The sequence below is a fragment of the Salvelinus namaycush genome, chromosome 9 (genome assembly GCF_016432855.1).
Source record: "Salvelinus namaycush isolate Seneca chromosome 9, SaNama_1.0, whole genome shotgun sequence".
NCBI lineage: Eukaryota > Metazoa > Chordata > Actinopteri > Salmoniformes > Salmonidae > Salvelinus > Salvelinus namaycush.
The window spans coordinates 43,764,760-43,781,859 of record NC_052315.1 but is presented as its reverse complement, the minus strand read 5'-3'; the positions used below and the strand labels follow the sequence as shown (position 1 = coordinate 43,781,859).

The 17,100-nt window shown below is 42.3% G+C and overlaps 1 protein-coding gene across 2 annotated transcripts; it reads left to right on the top strand.

The window, feature by feature from the left end:
- The first annotated feature begins 4,834 nt into the window (after positions 1–4,834).
- Positions 4,835–16,857, top strand: LOC120053508 (mitochondrial glutamate carrier 1-like). Of its 2 annotated transcripts, XM_039000638.1 has the most exons (10): positions 4,835–4,907; positions 6,054–6,367; positions 6,623–6,745; positions 7,756–7,811; positions 8,117–8,207; positions 11,392–11,507; positions 11,618–11,801; positions 13,738–13,910; positions 15,481–15,556; positions 15,648–16,857. In XM_039000638.1, exons 2-10 carry the CDS (start codon positions 6,348–6,350, stop codon positions 15,787–15,789), a joined length of 981 nt encoding a protein of 326 aa, XP_038856566.1. In that variant the 5' UTR covers positions 4,835–4,907; positions 6,054–6,347; the 3' UTR covers positions 15,790–16,857. The 2 variants fall into 2 exon arrangements, with proteins under 2 accessions (XP_038856566.1, XP_038856567.1); XM_039000639.1 differs by lacking the exons at positions 7,756–7,811; positions 8,117–8,207.
- Positions 16,858–17,100: the final 243 nt, after the last annotated feature.

The window sequence follows — 17,100 nt, the reverse complement described above, 5'->3', positions numbered from 1 at the left end:
GGGTCCCCAGCGCTGCAGATGTGTTGTTGCAAACCCTTACCACCTAGTGGCGGCCTGTCAGGTAGTCCAGGATCCAGTTGCAGAGGGAGGTGTTTAGTCACAGGGTCCTTAGCTTAGTAATGAGCTTTGAGGACGCTATGGTGTTGAACGCTGAGCTGGAGTCAACGAACAGCATTCTCACGTAGGTGTTCCTTTTGTCCAGGTAGGAAAGGCTAGTGTGGAGTGCAATGAAGATTGTGTCATCTGTGGATCTGTTGGGGCCGTATGTGAATTGTAGTGAGTTTCTGGGATGCAGCCTTTCAAAGCACTTCATGATGTGAGTGCTATGGCCCAGCACTCATTTAGGCAGGTTACCATGGCATTCTTGGGCACAGGGACTATGTGATCACACAGTTGTCTGGAACAGCTGGTGCTCTCATGCATTGTTCAGTTTTGGTTGCCTTGATGCAAGCAAGAAGGCATTTAGCTCATCTGGTAAGCTCGCGTCACTGGGCAGGGACTTCTGACAATCACGGCAACAACACCTCCACCACACTGATCCTCTACACAGAGGCTCCCCAGAGGTGTGTGCTCAGACCCCATTGACTCATGACTGCGTGGCTACGCACGACTCCAACTCAATCATAGAGTTTGCTGATGACACGACAGTGGAAGGCCTGATTACCAACCACGACGAGACAGCCTACAGGCAGGAGGTTAGAGGCCTGGTGAGTGGTAACAGGATAATATCCTCTCCCTCATTTGTAATTTTTTTTTATTTTTTATGTCAAAGCCGGCACAGAGAGACTTAAAAACAGCTCCTATCTCCAGGCCATCAGACTGTTGAACAGCCATCACTAGCCAGCTACCTGCTCGGTACTCTGTCCTGCACCTTGAGACTAATGCCTTATGTACAGTGCCTTTCGGAAAGTATTCAAACCCCTTGACTTTTTCCACATTTTGTTACATTACAGCCTTATTCTAAAATGGATTGAATGAATTTATGGACATGATTTGGAAAGGCACACACCTGTCTATATAAGGTCCCACAGTTGGCAGTGCATGTCAGAGCAAAAACTAAGCCATGAGGTCTAAGGAATTGTCCGTAGAGCTCAGAGACAGGATTGTGTCGAGGCACAGATCTGGGGAAGGGTACCAAAAAATTTCTATCATTGAAGGTCCCCAAGAACACAGTGGCCTCCATCATTCTTAAAAGGAAGAAGTTTGGAACCACCAAGACTCTTCCAAGAGCTGGCCGCCCGGCCAAACTGAGCAATCGTGGGAGAAGGGCCTTGTTCAAGGAGGTGACCTAAAACCCGGTGGTCACTCTGACAGAGCTCCAGAGTCCCTCTGTGGAGATGGGAGAACCTTCCAGAAGGACAACCATCTCTGCAGCACTCCACCAATCAGGCCTTTATGGTAGAATGGCCAGACGGAAGCCACTCCTCAGTAAAGGTACATGACAGCCCGCTTGGAGTTTGTCAAAAGGCACCTAAAGGACCCTCAGACCATGGGAAACAAGATTCTCTGGTCTGATGAAACCAAGATTGAACTCTTTGGCCTGAATGCCAAGCGTCACATCTGGAGAAAACCTGCCACCATCTCTATGGTGAAGCATGGTGGTGGCACCATTATGCTGTGGAGATGTTTTTCAGCGGCAGGGATTGGTAGAGTAGTCAGGATCGAGGTAAAGATGAACGGAGCAAAGTACAGAGAGATCCTTGATGAAAACCTGCTCCAGACCGCTCAGGAACTCCGCCTGGGGCGAAGGTTCTCCTTCCAACAGCACAACGACCCTAAGCACACAGCCAAGACAACACAGAAGTGGCTTCGGGACAGGTCTCTGAATGTCCTTGAGTGGCCCAGCTAGAGCCCGGACTTGAACCCGATCTAACATCTCTGGAGAGACCTGAAATAGCTGTGCAGCGACACTCCCCATCCAACCTGACAGAGCTTGAGAGGATCTGCAGAGAATGGGAGAAACTCCTCAAATGCAGGCGTGCCAAGCTTCTGTGTCATACCCAAGAAGACTCAAGGCTGTAATAGCTGCCAAAGGTGCTTCAACAAAGTACTGAGTAAAGGGTCTGAATACTGATGTAAATGTGATATCAGTTTTTTATTTGTAATAAATTTGCAAAAATGTCCAAAAATCTGTGTTTGCTTTGTCATTATGGGGTATTGTGTGTAGATTGATGAGGGGAAAAAAACAAGTTAAAACATTTTAGAATAAGGCTGTAATGCGGAAAAAGTCAAGGGGTGTGAATACTTTCCGAATGCACCGTGTAGAGTAATTGAACGCTGACAACCTCATATTCTGTTTATATACTGTTGTATACTCACGCTGTATGTACACTGAGTATACCAAAAATTAGGAACAACTTCCTAATATTGAGATGCACCCCCACCTCTTTTACCCTCAGAACAGCCTCAATTCGTCAGGCCATGGACTCTAAAAGGTGTCGAAAGCGTTCCACAGGGATGCTGGCCCAGTTTGATGCCAACGCTTCCCACAGTTGTGTCAAGTTGGCTGGATGGCCTTTGGGTGGTGGGTCATTCTTGATACACACAGGAAACTGTTGAGCGTGAAAAACCCAGCAGCGTTGTAGCTCTTGACACAAACCGGTGCGCCTGGCACCTACCAATTGTCTCAAGGCTTAAAGATCTTTCTTTAACCTGTCTCCTCCCCTTAATCGACACTGATTGTAGTGGATTTCACAAGTGACATCAATAAGGATTTTTTTAAATTACTTGTATTGTATTTGTGAGACCTTCTACTGCATTGTTGGAGTTAGAAACACAATTTTGCTGCACCTGCTATAACACCAGCAAATCTGTGTACGCAACCAATACATTTTGATTTTGATTTGATTAGGGCTGGGGTTGATTGAGAAGTCACCTCAGGGCTAGGCGGTGGACAGCTTTCACAGTGCTGTCAATGGTCTGATGGGCTTAGGTCCCCTGGGAGCCTCTGTGCCCCTTCAGTGCTGCCATGTTGCTAGGAGACAGACAGATCCTGACTGCCTGTTGTCCTGTGTGGCTGTGGTTGAGCTTAGGTAGGCTACTCATTTTAGAACGTGGACTTTGTTCAATGATCCAGGCTCTTTCAGAACATCCAGTCACAACTCTCAGAGGGGATCAACAACATGCCATCTATGTGCCTCAAAAAGACTATCCAATACCATGTCATGCAGCTCACTAGCTTTGTCCTAATATAGACTGACCATTGTTTTAAGATTAAAAGACCATGCACGATTACAAATAATGAGTCACCTCAGTGAGCATGATCTTTGTCATCATGTAGTTTGCGTTGAATTCTAGTTGGTTGTGTAAGCACTCTAGTTGCAAGGGACAAAAGTGTGTAAGTACTCTATAGTTGGGCTATTCTAAGTACTGTCTGTATGTGTAACCTTATAGGACATTGATTGATGAAACTGAGGCAATAGGAAAGGTGTGGATCATGCATCCAACCCCAGGTTGGTCATCAATATCATACCCATGACGTTGTCAGTGATGACTTTGTCTACTGTTCCTCTGGACATACTTGTACAGTATTTGAGCCAGAACTCACTGACTCAATATGGCTAAACAAAGGATCTCTGGAATACGAATACATTACATAATCACAGTCTACTCTGTGAAAGCTGTGAAATCCTCTTCACCAGGACTTAAGGGGTGTCCAGTGTTTGTAACCTGACACCAGGCAGTCTGGGGGCCACATTTACCCACTGCGACACACTGGTGTGAGAGCCGCTCTCTCATTGGCGCTTTCTGAAAGGCTCAACGGCCAGCTCAGAGAAGACAAGTCCTCTCCTCCACAAAAAGACCATCCATAATGCTTCCACTCTTACAACGACCATGTCATTGTGGAAGAAAATAAACACGCTCAATAATGAGATAATAACAAATGTAAACATAAAAGTTGTAGATAGGATATAACAGGGGTTGCAAGCACTGTCTTGTTATGGCAATTGAAAATTTAGTCCAGTGTGTCTCTGCAGTCTGCATGCAGAATGTATAATATGAAGCTCGCACCTGTTTCCACTTGAGTTTCACAGACTCTGACTTGTGTACCACTCCAAAAGATAAGAAAACGTGTTCTACCAGCCCTTTTTACATTTGTCTTTGTACTGTAACGTGACAACAGATTGTAACCCAAATGAGAAATATCCATCGAAAAGCGACATTTACTTTTGGAATGCAAGTATTTGCGACATTTACTGCTGGAATGCAAGTATTTGCCAGTTGATGTGACTGATTTTCAATGTCAGAAGTTGTTTTCTCATTAACATAAATCACTACTAAAATCCATACTTATATAAATCAGTTGGGGCAGGGTGGAGCTTGTGTTAGTGGAATCAGTTGTTGCAGTAATGCTGAGTTGCTGTTATTCCATTGGTTGTTTCAGTTATATATTATTCTTACAATTATTTTTTAAATGCTTGAATAGAATTTCAACTATTCGTTTTTGTTTACTGTTGTTTAATTGAATTTTAAATATCAGTGTCTCTTTCAGTTGTGGCTCATATTGGGTCTCTGCGGTATTATGTCATGTTTGTGCTGCTACTGAATACATAAAGTGCCTTAGTATTGCAGCTCAGGTTTTTGTGGATTATAATAGCAATATTTTTGCACAGTCAGCATGTTATGTGAGTGGGGAGTTGAGTTTCTGTAGCTTTGTGGTGTGACTATAGGCAGAGTTTATGTCGCGTTGCGTTAGTGCAGAGCTGTGTTGCCGGGGCTGTGTCACAGTGAGTCACCACAAGAGGGAGGGACTTAGGCAGGAGGACAATGCTGGTGTTTGTGCAACGGCCCCTGAGTGGCGACTAGGTCTCTCAGATCGCTCTCGCTTGAATACCATTGCTGCACACATTGTTGAAGCGAAAGAAAAGTGGACAGCTTGATCCTGCTTGTGGGATGCACTGAGAGGGGTAAGTTCCCCATTGCTATCTTTCTTATGAAAAAAAATGAAAAATGTCAGACTTAAAACAAGCTATGTTGTCTGAGCTCGATGATCTGGTGCAGATTGGAGAAGTTGGGGCTTTTAGGTTTGAGGTTGGCGTGGGGTAGACGCTCTTGTCTGTGTTTTGGCAGGGTACTAGTGTGAAAGGAGCGGAGCTGAAAGAAAGTTTCACAGAGAGGCTCAGTGAAAGGCATGTGCAGAATGTGATTGGGCACTAGAAATGCAAGTACAGAGCTGTAGTAAGAGAGGGATCCAGAGGAACGGTTCAAAAGAGGAGGATGGTTGTGGTGAAAGATAAGAACTGAGGAGAAATCAACAGAAAGGTGAGAGATGGAGAAAGGTGAATTGATTGTATTTTAATAGGAAGAGAGAAGCGAGGATAGACGGAAGGTTTACTGAGGTAAAAATAGACCGAAGGGGAATGGAGGTGGGGAGATTAAGAGGGAGATTAGTTAGGGAGCTGAGAGAGAAAAAATTAAGAAAGGAAAAAAGGGTAAGGGGGGGACAGAGGAGAAGAGGGTAATTTTTGAGGTGGGAACACCTGATGTCAATTTTACATCTTGGGTAATATTATCTATAATAATGTTGTACAGACCAGCTTCATTGTTGGCAGAAAAAAAGTTGTCAAACCAATGTTACAAGTTTTCATACACGGCAAAAGGAAATCTTTCAGTTCTGCCCTCCTATGTAGATCAAATAGTCTTATCCCTTTTAGCAATAAGATTAGAGAGACTTAAGACATGTGGGAGACCCAGGAAATTCTGCCTCAGTATTATGACTGACCTGCCTGGGTAACAGACGTGTTTGTGCTAACCTTCAACTCCTTGTCCAATGCCAACATGACAAGGAGTGGCATGATGGCGCAAACAGATCTGGGACCCTGGTAATGAATGACCAGGATGGGCTTCAATAATAACCAGGATGGGCTTCAGAATTCTGATTCAGTTTGTGGACATTACATTTCTGCAATACCCTGAACAACTATTGCTATAAAGAGTTGTCACTGCAGTTCAGAGAGTTAACACAGAGATAAAAGGACCTCTGTATGATACTGAGGTATGGGAAAAGGTAACCTGACCCATGTCATTGGTGTGGCCTTGCTCTTTTGGAACAGACAGGGACCACTTGTATTCCTGTGTAGCACAGAAGAGCAGGAAGACTGGCCAGAGGACACCGGTTAAGTTCAGGTGGTGGGTGCCACATTATAGCGGAGAGGAACCCCAATGGTTCCCCACTGTGGAAGAACAAACACCACATTGATACCATAGAGGCGGCAAGCTGCATTTGTGCTGGAGTCAGGTGGGCCGGTAAGGGTACGGTAGTTGTGATACCTTGGGGCTAAGCAGGTGTGCCGATCGGAGGAGGAGGAAGGAAACTGACGTGGGCCTGGAGCCCAGTGACAGCCAGCATGGCCGAGCAGAAAGTTAGGTACACAATTACAATCTCTTCACCTAGAACCTTGAGGATTCAATCTAACAATAGAGTGAAAGGAGAAAACATTTTGTTTTGCCCTATGTTAACATTGTGCATTTACATAGTGTTTATGTCTGTGTCTTTCCGTGTATGTATGTATGTATGTATGTTTGTATGTATCTGTTCCTCTTTGTCTGTGTTTTTTGCATGGATTTGTTTCCCTCGGTCGGCGTTTCCCTCGGTTGTGTTTTGTGGTTTCCATCTCCGCAGCCTACCTGCTAAGCTGATTAATGGGGGCGTGGCAGGGCTGGTGGGTGTGACCTGTGTGTTTCCTATTGATCTGGCTAAGACCCGCCTACAGAACCAGCAGGGTGCCCGAGTCTACACCGGGATGTGAGTACTGCCTTGGCTCCTCTTTTATTTTATCCACACAAGGGACTTGAGACACTTCCTGTCCTCTGACTCACACCAGGGATTTGAGGTCTTTGAGACGGGGAGACGCTCCTTTTGAAAGAGGGAGTTTTCCCTTGTGGGATGAATACAGTTTATTGAATTGGAAGAAAAGAGAAAATAGTTCTGTTTTGACTCATACACACAGTAATTGTTTACAAGTAATCCGACTAAGCTGTCCATGAGGGCAGATTGGGTCAAATGTGTTTTTGCACATCTGCATTCAAAACAATCATTTGGTGCTGTATTGGTGAGCGCTATATTTACAGAGTGGCTTTCACAATAAATCCGACAGGGAAAAAAGCTTATTCCTGGCTCAATGGTATTACTTCTTGACATTCTTGGCTCTACTGGTTGTCTAGTACAGACAGCTATCTATCTCTATACATCTGTACAGATAAGACAGTGCTATGGCAACAGGGTTGAGTGGGCATTGTGCCTATATTTACCTTGGTGAAGACAGAATGTTGGCCCAGTGAGTTACTGGTTGGCACAGGAGTGATCCTTTGGCATCCTGACTACACATGGTCTTTTAATTAAGTAACAATCTAGTAGCTGCTCATGAAGTTGATCACATCAATGTATAATCCCAATGTGAACCAATTAAAGTAAAGTGTCCATCAATTATGTTTGTGTTTGTAGCTGTGTTTAAGTGATACCAAACAACCAACATTCAACTATGTAGGGTTTATGTTAAGATTTACAAGACACTGTATTGTAAGGAAATGCAAATTACCTACATGGTATTCATTTTTACATTTTTTATTATTATTAAAACATACAATCTACTTGCAGTCAACATTTACATAACATTCAGGTATTCATTGTTTATGCATGGTCAATAAGCATCAGTTATAAATGTTATAAAATAAATCATGAATTTCATGGATGGAATTCTTCAGAAAGTTCACCCAAACTGATTTTACCTTAATATTTCTCCTTGTTATGTGAAGGCTGGACTGTTTGACGAAGACCGTTAAGATGGAAGGCTACTTTGGGATGTATAGAGGTACTATTTCCCTGGATTCATGGAATGTACAATTCTGTGTTTTGAATTTAGCTAACACTACCTAAATTGACATAACTGCGGTAAACCTTGTATTGTACTTTTTTTAAAGTATTTTTTAATTTATTTTATTTAACAAGGCAAGTCAGTTAAGAACAAATTCTTATTTACAATGACGGCCTACCAATCAAGCGCTCACAGTTAGTAACTAGCCTAGAGCTAATCATATGGCAGTGCAGTGCAGGGGAAGGTTTTGTGTATGACGTTAACAGTACTTTGTGTTGCTATAATCCATTACCCCTCCTCAGGTGCAGTAGTGAATCTCACTCTTGTCACACCAGAGAAAGCCATCAAACTGGCAGCAAATGATATCTTCAGACAGAAACTCTCCAAGGATGGGTAACTCACATTTAGTCCTAGAACAGCACCTACACTTTTGTCACAATTCAACTGAAAGATACATAAACAGAAACACTTTTTGGGGCCGGGGACAAACGTTTTGGGGCCGGGGACCCCTTTTGTGATAGCAATTTCATCAGGGACCCCCTCATAAATCAGCATATAAGGAGTTTTACTATGACTTCGGCAGTGCATCGCCAGGAGGAACAAAGTTTTGGGCCCTGGGAAGGAACATTTTAAAAGGCACACCTCTTGGCATCAGAGAGAAAATGTTGCAGTTCAAGCGGATTTCCTGCAATTCTACAGATTTTGTCATGTGGCAGAGAGATGTTTTGTTGTTGCAGCTTTAAAGGTAATATCCTGCAACTTTAGATTTTTCCTTGAGGCAGAGAGAAAACGTTGCACTTTTAAAGCAAAAGAAATACAGTGCATTTATGAACAAAAAATTGGGTAAGGAAAACAGAATTGATAATTGGTGGATTACTGTGGATACCAATATCCCTCACAGACCCATGTTGCCCATGGTTAAGAACATAAATTGTAGATTAATAATATTACATTGTATTGTATTACACCCTCTAAACTTATTCCACGGATCCCTCTGCCAAACTTTGTTTAATCTGTTGTCAGGCCCAGTGCAGTCAAAAACATGATTTTCCTGTGTTTTATATACATTTCCACACTATGAGGTTGGAATAATACTGGGAAATTGACAATAATGCCCTTTTAGTGTAAGAGCTGCCTGAAATTTCAGCCTGTTTTGGTGGGATGGAGTTTTGGCCTTCCTGGTGACCTCAATTAGTTAATAGACCAATAAGAAAGAGAATCCCAAACCTCTCTGCCAATAACAGCTAATTTTCAGTTTTCCCCTCCCCATTCAGACCACTCCCAGACAGTCCTAGCAAAATTGTGTGAGAAATTGCTCTTTGCCATGTTGTTTCTTTTTGACCATTTGAAAGTGGCAATATGTAGATTTGTGGGCGACCCAACCAAATTGACACAGAAATGTGAGTTATAGATCTATCATTCTACTTGAAAGCAACTCTATGAAGCGGTAGATACTGTATATTCTATGTATGCTATTTCCATGCTTTTGTTTTTGTCTCTTTTACTTTGTTTTGTGCACCAGCTTCAAGCAGCTGTAACAACAATATTTTTGGTTATGAAAATATATTTCACAGCGGTTTAGATGGTACAATGATTCTCTACACTAAACTAGCTTATTATGTCACAAACTGAAATTAGGCAAATTATTATAGTTTTAGCAACCAGGAAATGGCGGAGTGATTTCTGCATAGCACAATCTTAATTGAAAACAATCACAGTAAGGTACTTAATTGTTATCCAGAAATGATTTGATATTGAGATAAACGGCAGCATAGGACTCCACTTCGAGAACCCCTGCCTTGAAGTACTTACAGTTGAAGTCGGAAGTTTACATACACCTTAGTCAAATACATTTAAACTCAGTTTTACACAATTCCTGACATTTAATCCTAGTAAAAATTCCCTCTCTTAGGTCAGTAAGGATCACCACTTTATTTTAAGAATGTGAAATGTCAAAATAATAGTAGAGAATGATTTATTTCAGCTTTTATTTCTTTCATCACTTTCCCAGTGGGTCAGAAGTTTACATACACTCAATTAGTATTTGGTAGCATTGCCTTTAAATTGTTTAACTTGGGTCAAATGTTTAGGGTAGCTTTCCACATGCTTCCCACAGTAAGTTGGGTGAATTTTGGCCCATTCCTCCTGACAGAGCTGGTGTAACTGAGTCAGGTTTGTAGGCCTCCTTGCTCACATACGCTTTTTGTTCTGCCCACACATTTTCTATAGGATTGAGGTCAGGGCTTTGTGATGGCCACTCCAATACCTTGACTTTGTTGTCCTTAAGCCATTTTGCCACAACTTTGGAAGTATGCTTGGAGTCATTGTCCATTTGGAAGACCCATTTGCGACCAAGCTTTAACTTCCTGACTGATGTCTTGAGATGTTGGTTCAATATATCCACATAATTTTCCTCCCTCATGATGCCATCTATTTTGTTAAGTGCACCAGTCCCTCCTGCAGCAAGGCACCCCCATAACGTGATGCTGCCACCCCCGTGTTTCACGGTTGGGATGGTGTTCTTCGGCTTGCAAGCCTCCCCCTTTTTCCTCCAAACATAACGATGGTCTTTATGGCCATTTTTGTTTCATCAGACCAGAGGACATTTCTCTAAAAAAGTACGATCTTTGTTCCTATGTGCAGTTGCAAACCATAGTCTGGCTTTTTTATGGCGGTTTTGGAGCAGTGGCTTCTTCCTTGCTGAGCGGCCTTTAAGGTTATGTCGATATAGAACTCGTTTTACTGTGGATATACCTTTTTACCGGTTTCCTCCAGCATCTTAACAAGTGCTTTGCTGTTGTTCTGGGATTTATTTGCACTTTTCACACCAAAGTATGTTCATCTCTAGGAGACAGAACGTGTATGACGCCTGCGTGGTCCCATGGTGTTTATACTTGCATACTATTGTTTGTACAGATGAACGTGGTACCTTCAGGCATTTGGAAATTGCTCCCAAGGATGATCCAGACTTGTGGAGGTCTACAATATTTTTTCTGGGGTCTTGGCTGATTTCTTTTGATTTTCCCATGATGTCAAGCAAAGAGGCACTGAGTTTGAAGGTAGGCCTTGAAATACATCCACAGGTACACCTCCAATTGACTCAAATTGTCAATTAGCCTATGTGAAGCTTCTAAAGCCATGACAATTTTCTGGAATTTTCCAAGCTGTTTAAAGGCACAGTCAACTTAGTGTATGTATACTTCTGATCCATTGGAATTGTGATACAGTGAAATAATCTGTCTGTAAACAATTGTTGGAAAAATTACTTGTGTCATGCACAAAGTAGATGTCCTAACCAACCTGCAAAAACTACAGTTTGTTAACAAGAAATTTGTGGAGTGGTTGAAAAATGGGTTTTAATGACTCCAACCTAAGTGTATGTAAACTTCCGACTTCAACTGTATTTATGCAAAAAGGTCATCAGATGGATAATACTTAGTTAACATAACATTACTGTAATAAAGTCAGACGATCGGAGGTGCTATTGCTACAGTGCACTGTGTCTATTTATCAAAATGGTGGTGCCATTGCTATGTGTTATTTATTAGCCTGCTAACCCTGTCATTGTGTCCCACAGGAAGTTGCCCCTATGGGGGGAGATACTGGCAGGATGTGGGGCGGGGACGTGTCAGGTGATAGTGACCACACCCATGGAGATGCTCAAGATCCAGTTGCAAGACGCAGGAAGGTTGGGTGAGTTCTGTGAACCATTTGTCCTTAGGCCACAGCTCAGTGTGTGCTAGGCAGTGATAATGACTCTACTGCTGAAGTTTTTTGACACTGATGTGGTGTGTGTGTTATAGCTGCCATAACCAGAGTGGTCCAAGCACCCACTGCAGCTCCTGGTCCAGTGCCGTCATTGGTGGCCCCCCCTCCATCCCAGCCAGCCCCACCACCACGGACCACTGCCATCCGTATCACCCTGGAGCTACTGAAAACACGCGGCCTGCCTGGCCTCTACCGGGGAGCAGGAGCCACATTGATGAGGTCAAACACTCTCTGTTTCTCTCAAATTCACATAGGCAACAGCATGTTTCTGTTGCTCAGTTCTGAGTAGTCCTGAACTGAGTGAACTGAGGTAACCTGCTAGACTCACTGTCAGGCCTGATTTGTCTCATTGTCTCATTAGTGGTGATTAGTTCGTGGCAAAGACTTTCAGATTTACTTCTGGTGAAGGCTACCTCATTTACGTACACCACATATCGCATCCCTCTGTTCAACATTTGACATTTTTTGTAAATAAGTTGTCTCTTACATTCTATGTACAGTGCTTAGTGTATCTCGGGTCTGACTGGCACACTGGCTAATCAAGCCCAAAATACAGCACCAGTCAAAAGTTTGGACACACCTACTCATTCAAGTGTTTTTCTTAATTTTTTTGTATTTTCTACATTGTAGAATAAAAGTGAAGACATCAAAACTATGAAATAACACATGGAATCATGTAGTAACCAAAAAGGTGTTAAACAAATCAAAATATATTTTAGATTCTTCAAAGTAGCCACTATTTGCCTTGATGACAGCTTTGCACACTCTTGGCATTCTCTCAACCATCTTCAAGAGGAATGCTTTTCCAACAGTCTTGAAGGAGTTACCACATATGCTGAGTACTTGTTGGCTGCTTTTCCTTCACTCTGTGGTCCAACTCATCCCAAACCATCTCAATTGGGTTGAGGTCGGGTGATTGTGGAGGCCAGGTCATCTGATGCAGCACTCCATCACTCTCCTTGGTAAAATAGCCCTTACACAGCCTGGAGGTGTGTTTTGGGTCATTGTCCTGTTGAAAAACAAATGATAGTCCCACTAAGTGCAAACCAGATGGGATGGCGTATCGTTGCAGAATGCAGTGGTAGCCATGCTGGTTAAGTGTGCCTTGAATTCTAAATAAATCACTGACAGTGTCACCAGCAAAGCACCATCACACCTCTTCCATGCTTCACGGTGGGAACCACACATACGGAGATCATCCGTTCACCTACTCTGCGTGTCACAAAGACACGGCGGTTGGACTCAAGACCAAAGGACAGATTTCTACCGGTCTAATGTCCATTGCTCGTGTTTCTTGGCCCATGCAAGTCTCTTCTTCTTATTGGTGTCCTTTAGTAGTGGTTTCTTTGCAGCAATTCAACCATGAAAGCCTAATTCACGCAGTCTCCTCTGAACAATTGATGTTGAGATGTGTCTGTTACTTGAACTCTGTGAAGCATTTATTTGGGCTGCAATCTGAGGTGCAGTTAACTCTAATGAACTTGTCCTCTGCAGCAGAGGTAACTCTGGGTCTTCCTTTCCTGTGGCGGTCCCCATGAGAGTCAGTTTCATCATAGCACTTGATGGTTTTTGCAACTGCACTTGAAGAAACTTTCAAAGTTCTTGACATTTTCCGTATTGACCTTCATGTCTTAAAGTAACGATTTCTCTTTGCTTATTTGAGCTGTTCTTGCCATAATATGGACTTGGTCTTTTACCAAATAGGGCAATCTTCTGTATGCCACCCCTACCTTGTCACAACACAACTGATTTGACTCAAACGCATTAAGGAAAGAAATTCCACAAATGAACTGTTAATTGAAATGCATTCCAGGTGACTACCTCATGAAGCTGAGAGAATGAGAGAATGCCAAGAATGTGCAAAGCTGTCATAAAGGCAAATGGTGACTATTTTGAAGAATCTCAAATATAAAATATATTTTGATTTAACACTTTTTTTGTTACTACATGATTCCATATGTGTTATTTCATATTTTTGATGTCTTCACTATTATTCTACAATGTATTAAATAGTAAAAATAAAGAAAAACCCTGGAATGAATAGGTGTGTCCAAAATTGACTGGTACTGCAAATCAATAGGTTCTTGCAGTTATGTCTGGCAGGGTTAATCCTCCTGTGGACTGAGGCATACCTCTGTTATTTTTCATTTTCCAGGGACGTCCCTTTCTCTATGATCTACTTCCCGATGTTCGCCAACCTGAATGCGCTGGGCCGAGGAGAGCCGAGTAGCCATGGAGACCTGCAGGAGCGGGCCCCCTTCCTGCAGTCCTTCATGGCAGGCTGCACAGCTGGATCAGTGGCAGCTGTAGCTGTCACCCCACTGGACGGTGAGAGAGACAGAGACAGGGAAGGGCTGGGGGAGCGCCATAAAGCAGAGATAAACCTCTGTATTCACAGTGTCATTCAGTAACATACACGTTATTCAGGAGCAGTACATGTTGTTCAGTCCTACACTGTAATGCCCACAATAACACCACCTAATCCTTATGTACAGTGGCAAGAAAAAGTATGTGAACCCTTTGGAATTACCTGGATTTCTGCAGAAATTAGTCCTAAAATTTTATCTGATCTTCATCTTAGTCACAACAATAGACAAACACAGTGTGCTTAAACTAATAACACACAAATTATCGTATTTCTCTTGTCTATATTGAATACATAATTTAAACATTTACAGTGTAGGTTGGGAAAAAGTATGTGAACACTCACAAAATTTGAGTTTGCTATTCACAAGAAGCATTGCCTGATGTGAACCATTCCTCGAATATAAGAGATTTCAGAAGACCTAAGAGTAAGAATTGTTGACTTGCATAAAGTTGGAAAGGGTTACAAAAATATCTCTAAAAGCCTTGATGTTCATCAGTCCACTGTAAGACAAACTGTCTATAAATGGAGAAAGTTCAGCACTGTTGCTACTTTATCTATGGACAGTTTAAACTAAAGTTGAGTTGTTTGTGAGGAACACACAACACTATGTGTGGAGAAAAAAAGGCACAGCACACCAACATCAACCTCATCCCAGCTGTAAAGTATGGTGGAGGGAGCATCATGGTTTGGGGCTGCCTCGGGGCCTGGACAGCTTGCTATCATCGACGGAAAAACGAATTCAAGTTTATCAAGACATTTTGCAGGAGAATATAAGGCTATCTGTCCACCAATTGAAGCTCAACAGAAGTTGGGTGATGCAACAGGACAACGACCCAAAACAGAAGTAAATCAACAACAGAATGGCTTCAACAGAAGAAAATACGCCTTCTGGAGTGGCCCAGTCAGAGTCCTGACCTCAACCCGATTTTAAAATGCTGTGGCATGACCTCGAGAGCGGTTCACACCAGACATCCTAAGTATATTGCTGAGCTGAAATAGTTTTGTAATGATGAATGGTCCAAAATTCCTCCTGACCGTTGTGCAGGTCTGATCCGCAACTACAGAAAACATTTGGTTGAGTTTATTGCTGCCAAAGGCGGGTCAACCAGTTATTACACTGAATGTTTACACAGTGTGTTCAATAAAGACATAAATGTATAATTGTTTGTGTTATTAGTTTAAGCAGACTGTGTTTGTCTATTGTTGTGACTTAGATGAAGATCAGATCAAATTTTATGACCAATTTATGCAGAAATCCAGGTAATTCTAAAGGGTTCACATTTTTCTTGCCACTGCAGATGTTAAAAATGGACAGTTTAAGGTCTGAATCCTGTGTTGGGTTGGGGTTGCAGAGGCTATTGAATTTACTTAGCGGATTACAATTAAATGATACCCCAAGTGCAATGGAATGAACTACGGTATTATCAATAACTCAGGAATCCCAGAGCACAATGATGCCCTCATTGTCTGTACTATATAAAGAAGGGCAGTTGAGTTGACATTGATTTCTGTGTGTGTGTTTGTTGGCAGTCATAAAGACTCGTATACAGACCTTGCAGAAGGGGGAGGGGGAGGACACATACCGTGGCATTGTTGACTGCACACGGTAAGGCATGCACCGGAAAACCCACACGTTTGCTGCTCCAATGTGTATGTGTAAACCTTTCACCGACAGCAGGTTTCTCACCTTTCCATAGGCGGATCTGGAGTAAAGAGGGCCCAGCAACATTCCTCAAGGGAGCGACATGTCGCGCTCTGGTCATTGCTCCGCTCTTTGGCATCGCACAGGGAGTCTACTTTCTGGGCGTAGGAGAGCAGTTGCTAGGGCTACTGGAATAGCAGCAGAATGTGACCCTTTACAGTATAGAACATACTGCTTCATTCAGCAGTGAAAGTGAATGGAGGGAGAGAGGAGAGTGTAGCCCTAACTGTATGAGCACGGAGTACATGGAGCGAGAGAAAGACCGAAAGAGAGAGAGGTCACAATCAGCTAACCAAATGATGAGAAAAAGAGGAAGAGAGTGAAGTATGATGGGGAGGCTCTAACTGCTAACATGGGAAACATTGCACACTAATTATGTTTGTCTAGATTTCTAAAATGTCTAAGCAGGGTTCTATAGGTTATATAGGCTTCTGAGTGTTTATGTATGTGACTAATCTGGAGGTGTGTCTCAGCCAGGTTGGTGTCTTAGGGTTGTATTTTCAATTTGAGAGCTAACTCTCCATGGTTCTTATGCAGAAGGGTCCTTGAGTTTGCCATCACTAAGGAAGTTGCCAAGCTATCGTGTTATTTCAGTGACAAAACCCTCTTGAAATTTGTTTTCAAACTATCAAATCTTTTTATGAATGTTGTATAATGTTGACTACATTGCCATGTTTGATGAGAAGTCTAAACTAGAATTTGGCCCACATTTGAAAGCAAATGGTTCACCTTTCACGGAGAGAGATCCTTTTTGTTTTGTTTTATGAAAAAGGACTTAACCTCCACATTAGCTCAGTGAGTTGCTTTCCCATCCTTGAGTTCAGAGTTGTAATCTTGGAATCGTTCTGTGTCAAGCACTGGCAGTTAACTGTATAGGGTCAGTTGTTAATGCTTTAATCCTATCTCTGTACTGTAACCTGCTGAACAGCCAGGCTCCTCTCCTATAGTTTAGACTGCTGGGCCTGCACTCTGAGGCCTTACCTTCCTGTTCACCACAACTCTGAGGCTCGGAAGCAAACCTCCTCTAGCTGTATTACTGTTAGCTTAACTTTTTTAATGCTTCTATGAATGACATGTCGGTTCACACAATAAAAATAATAAAAATAAAGCCTTATTTTGCTGATGGAATCTCTTGTCCACAACATTTAACTTGTGTGTAAATCTTAACATTTGGAATTCAGCATAATTGTTGAAAGTGTTCGAATGTCTGTATTGATGTACAATTTAGTGAAGCCTATGATAAGAGCCATTTTAAAGCACTAGCTTCTTGCGAACTCTATGGTGGAAATAAAAGCATTTTGTTTTGTACATTTTTAATGCCGAACACTACATTTTGTGATGGGTCTGGAATAACCATTTTATTATTAATTGGAGAGAACAAACTGTAAATGAAAATACTGAATATTCACATTTCTGTATGTATTAATCACATTGGTAAGTAACAATAA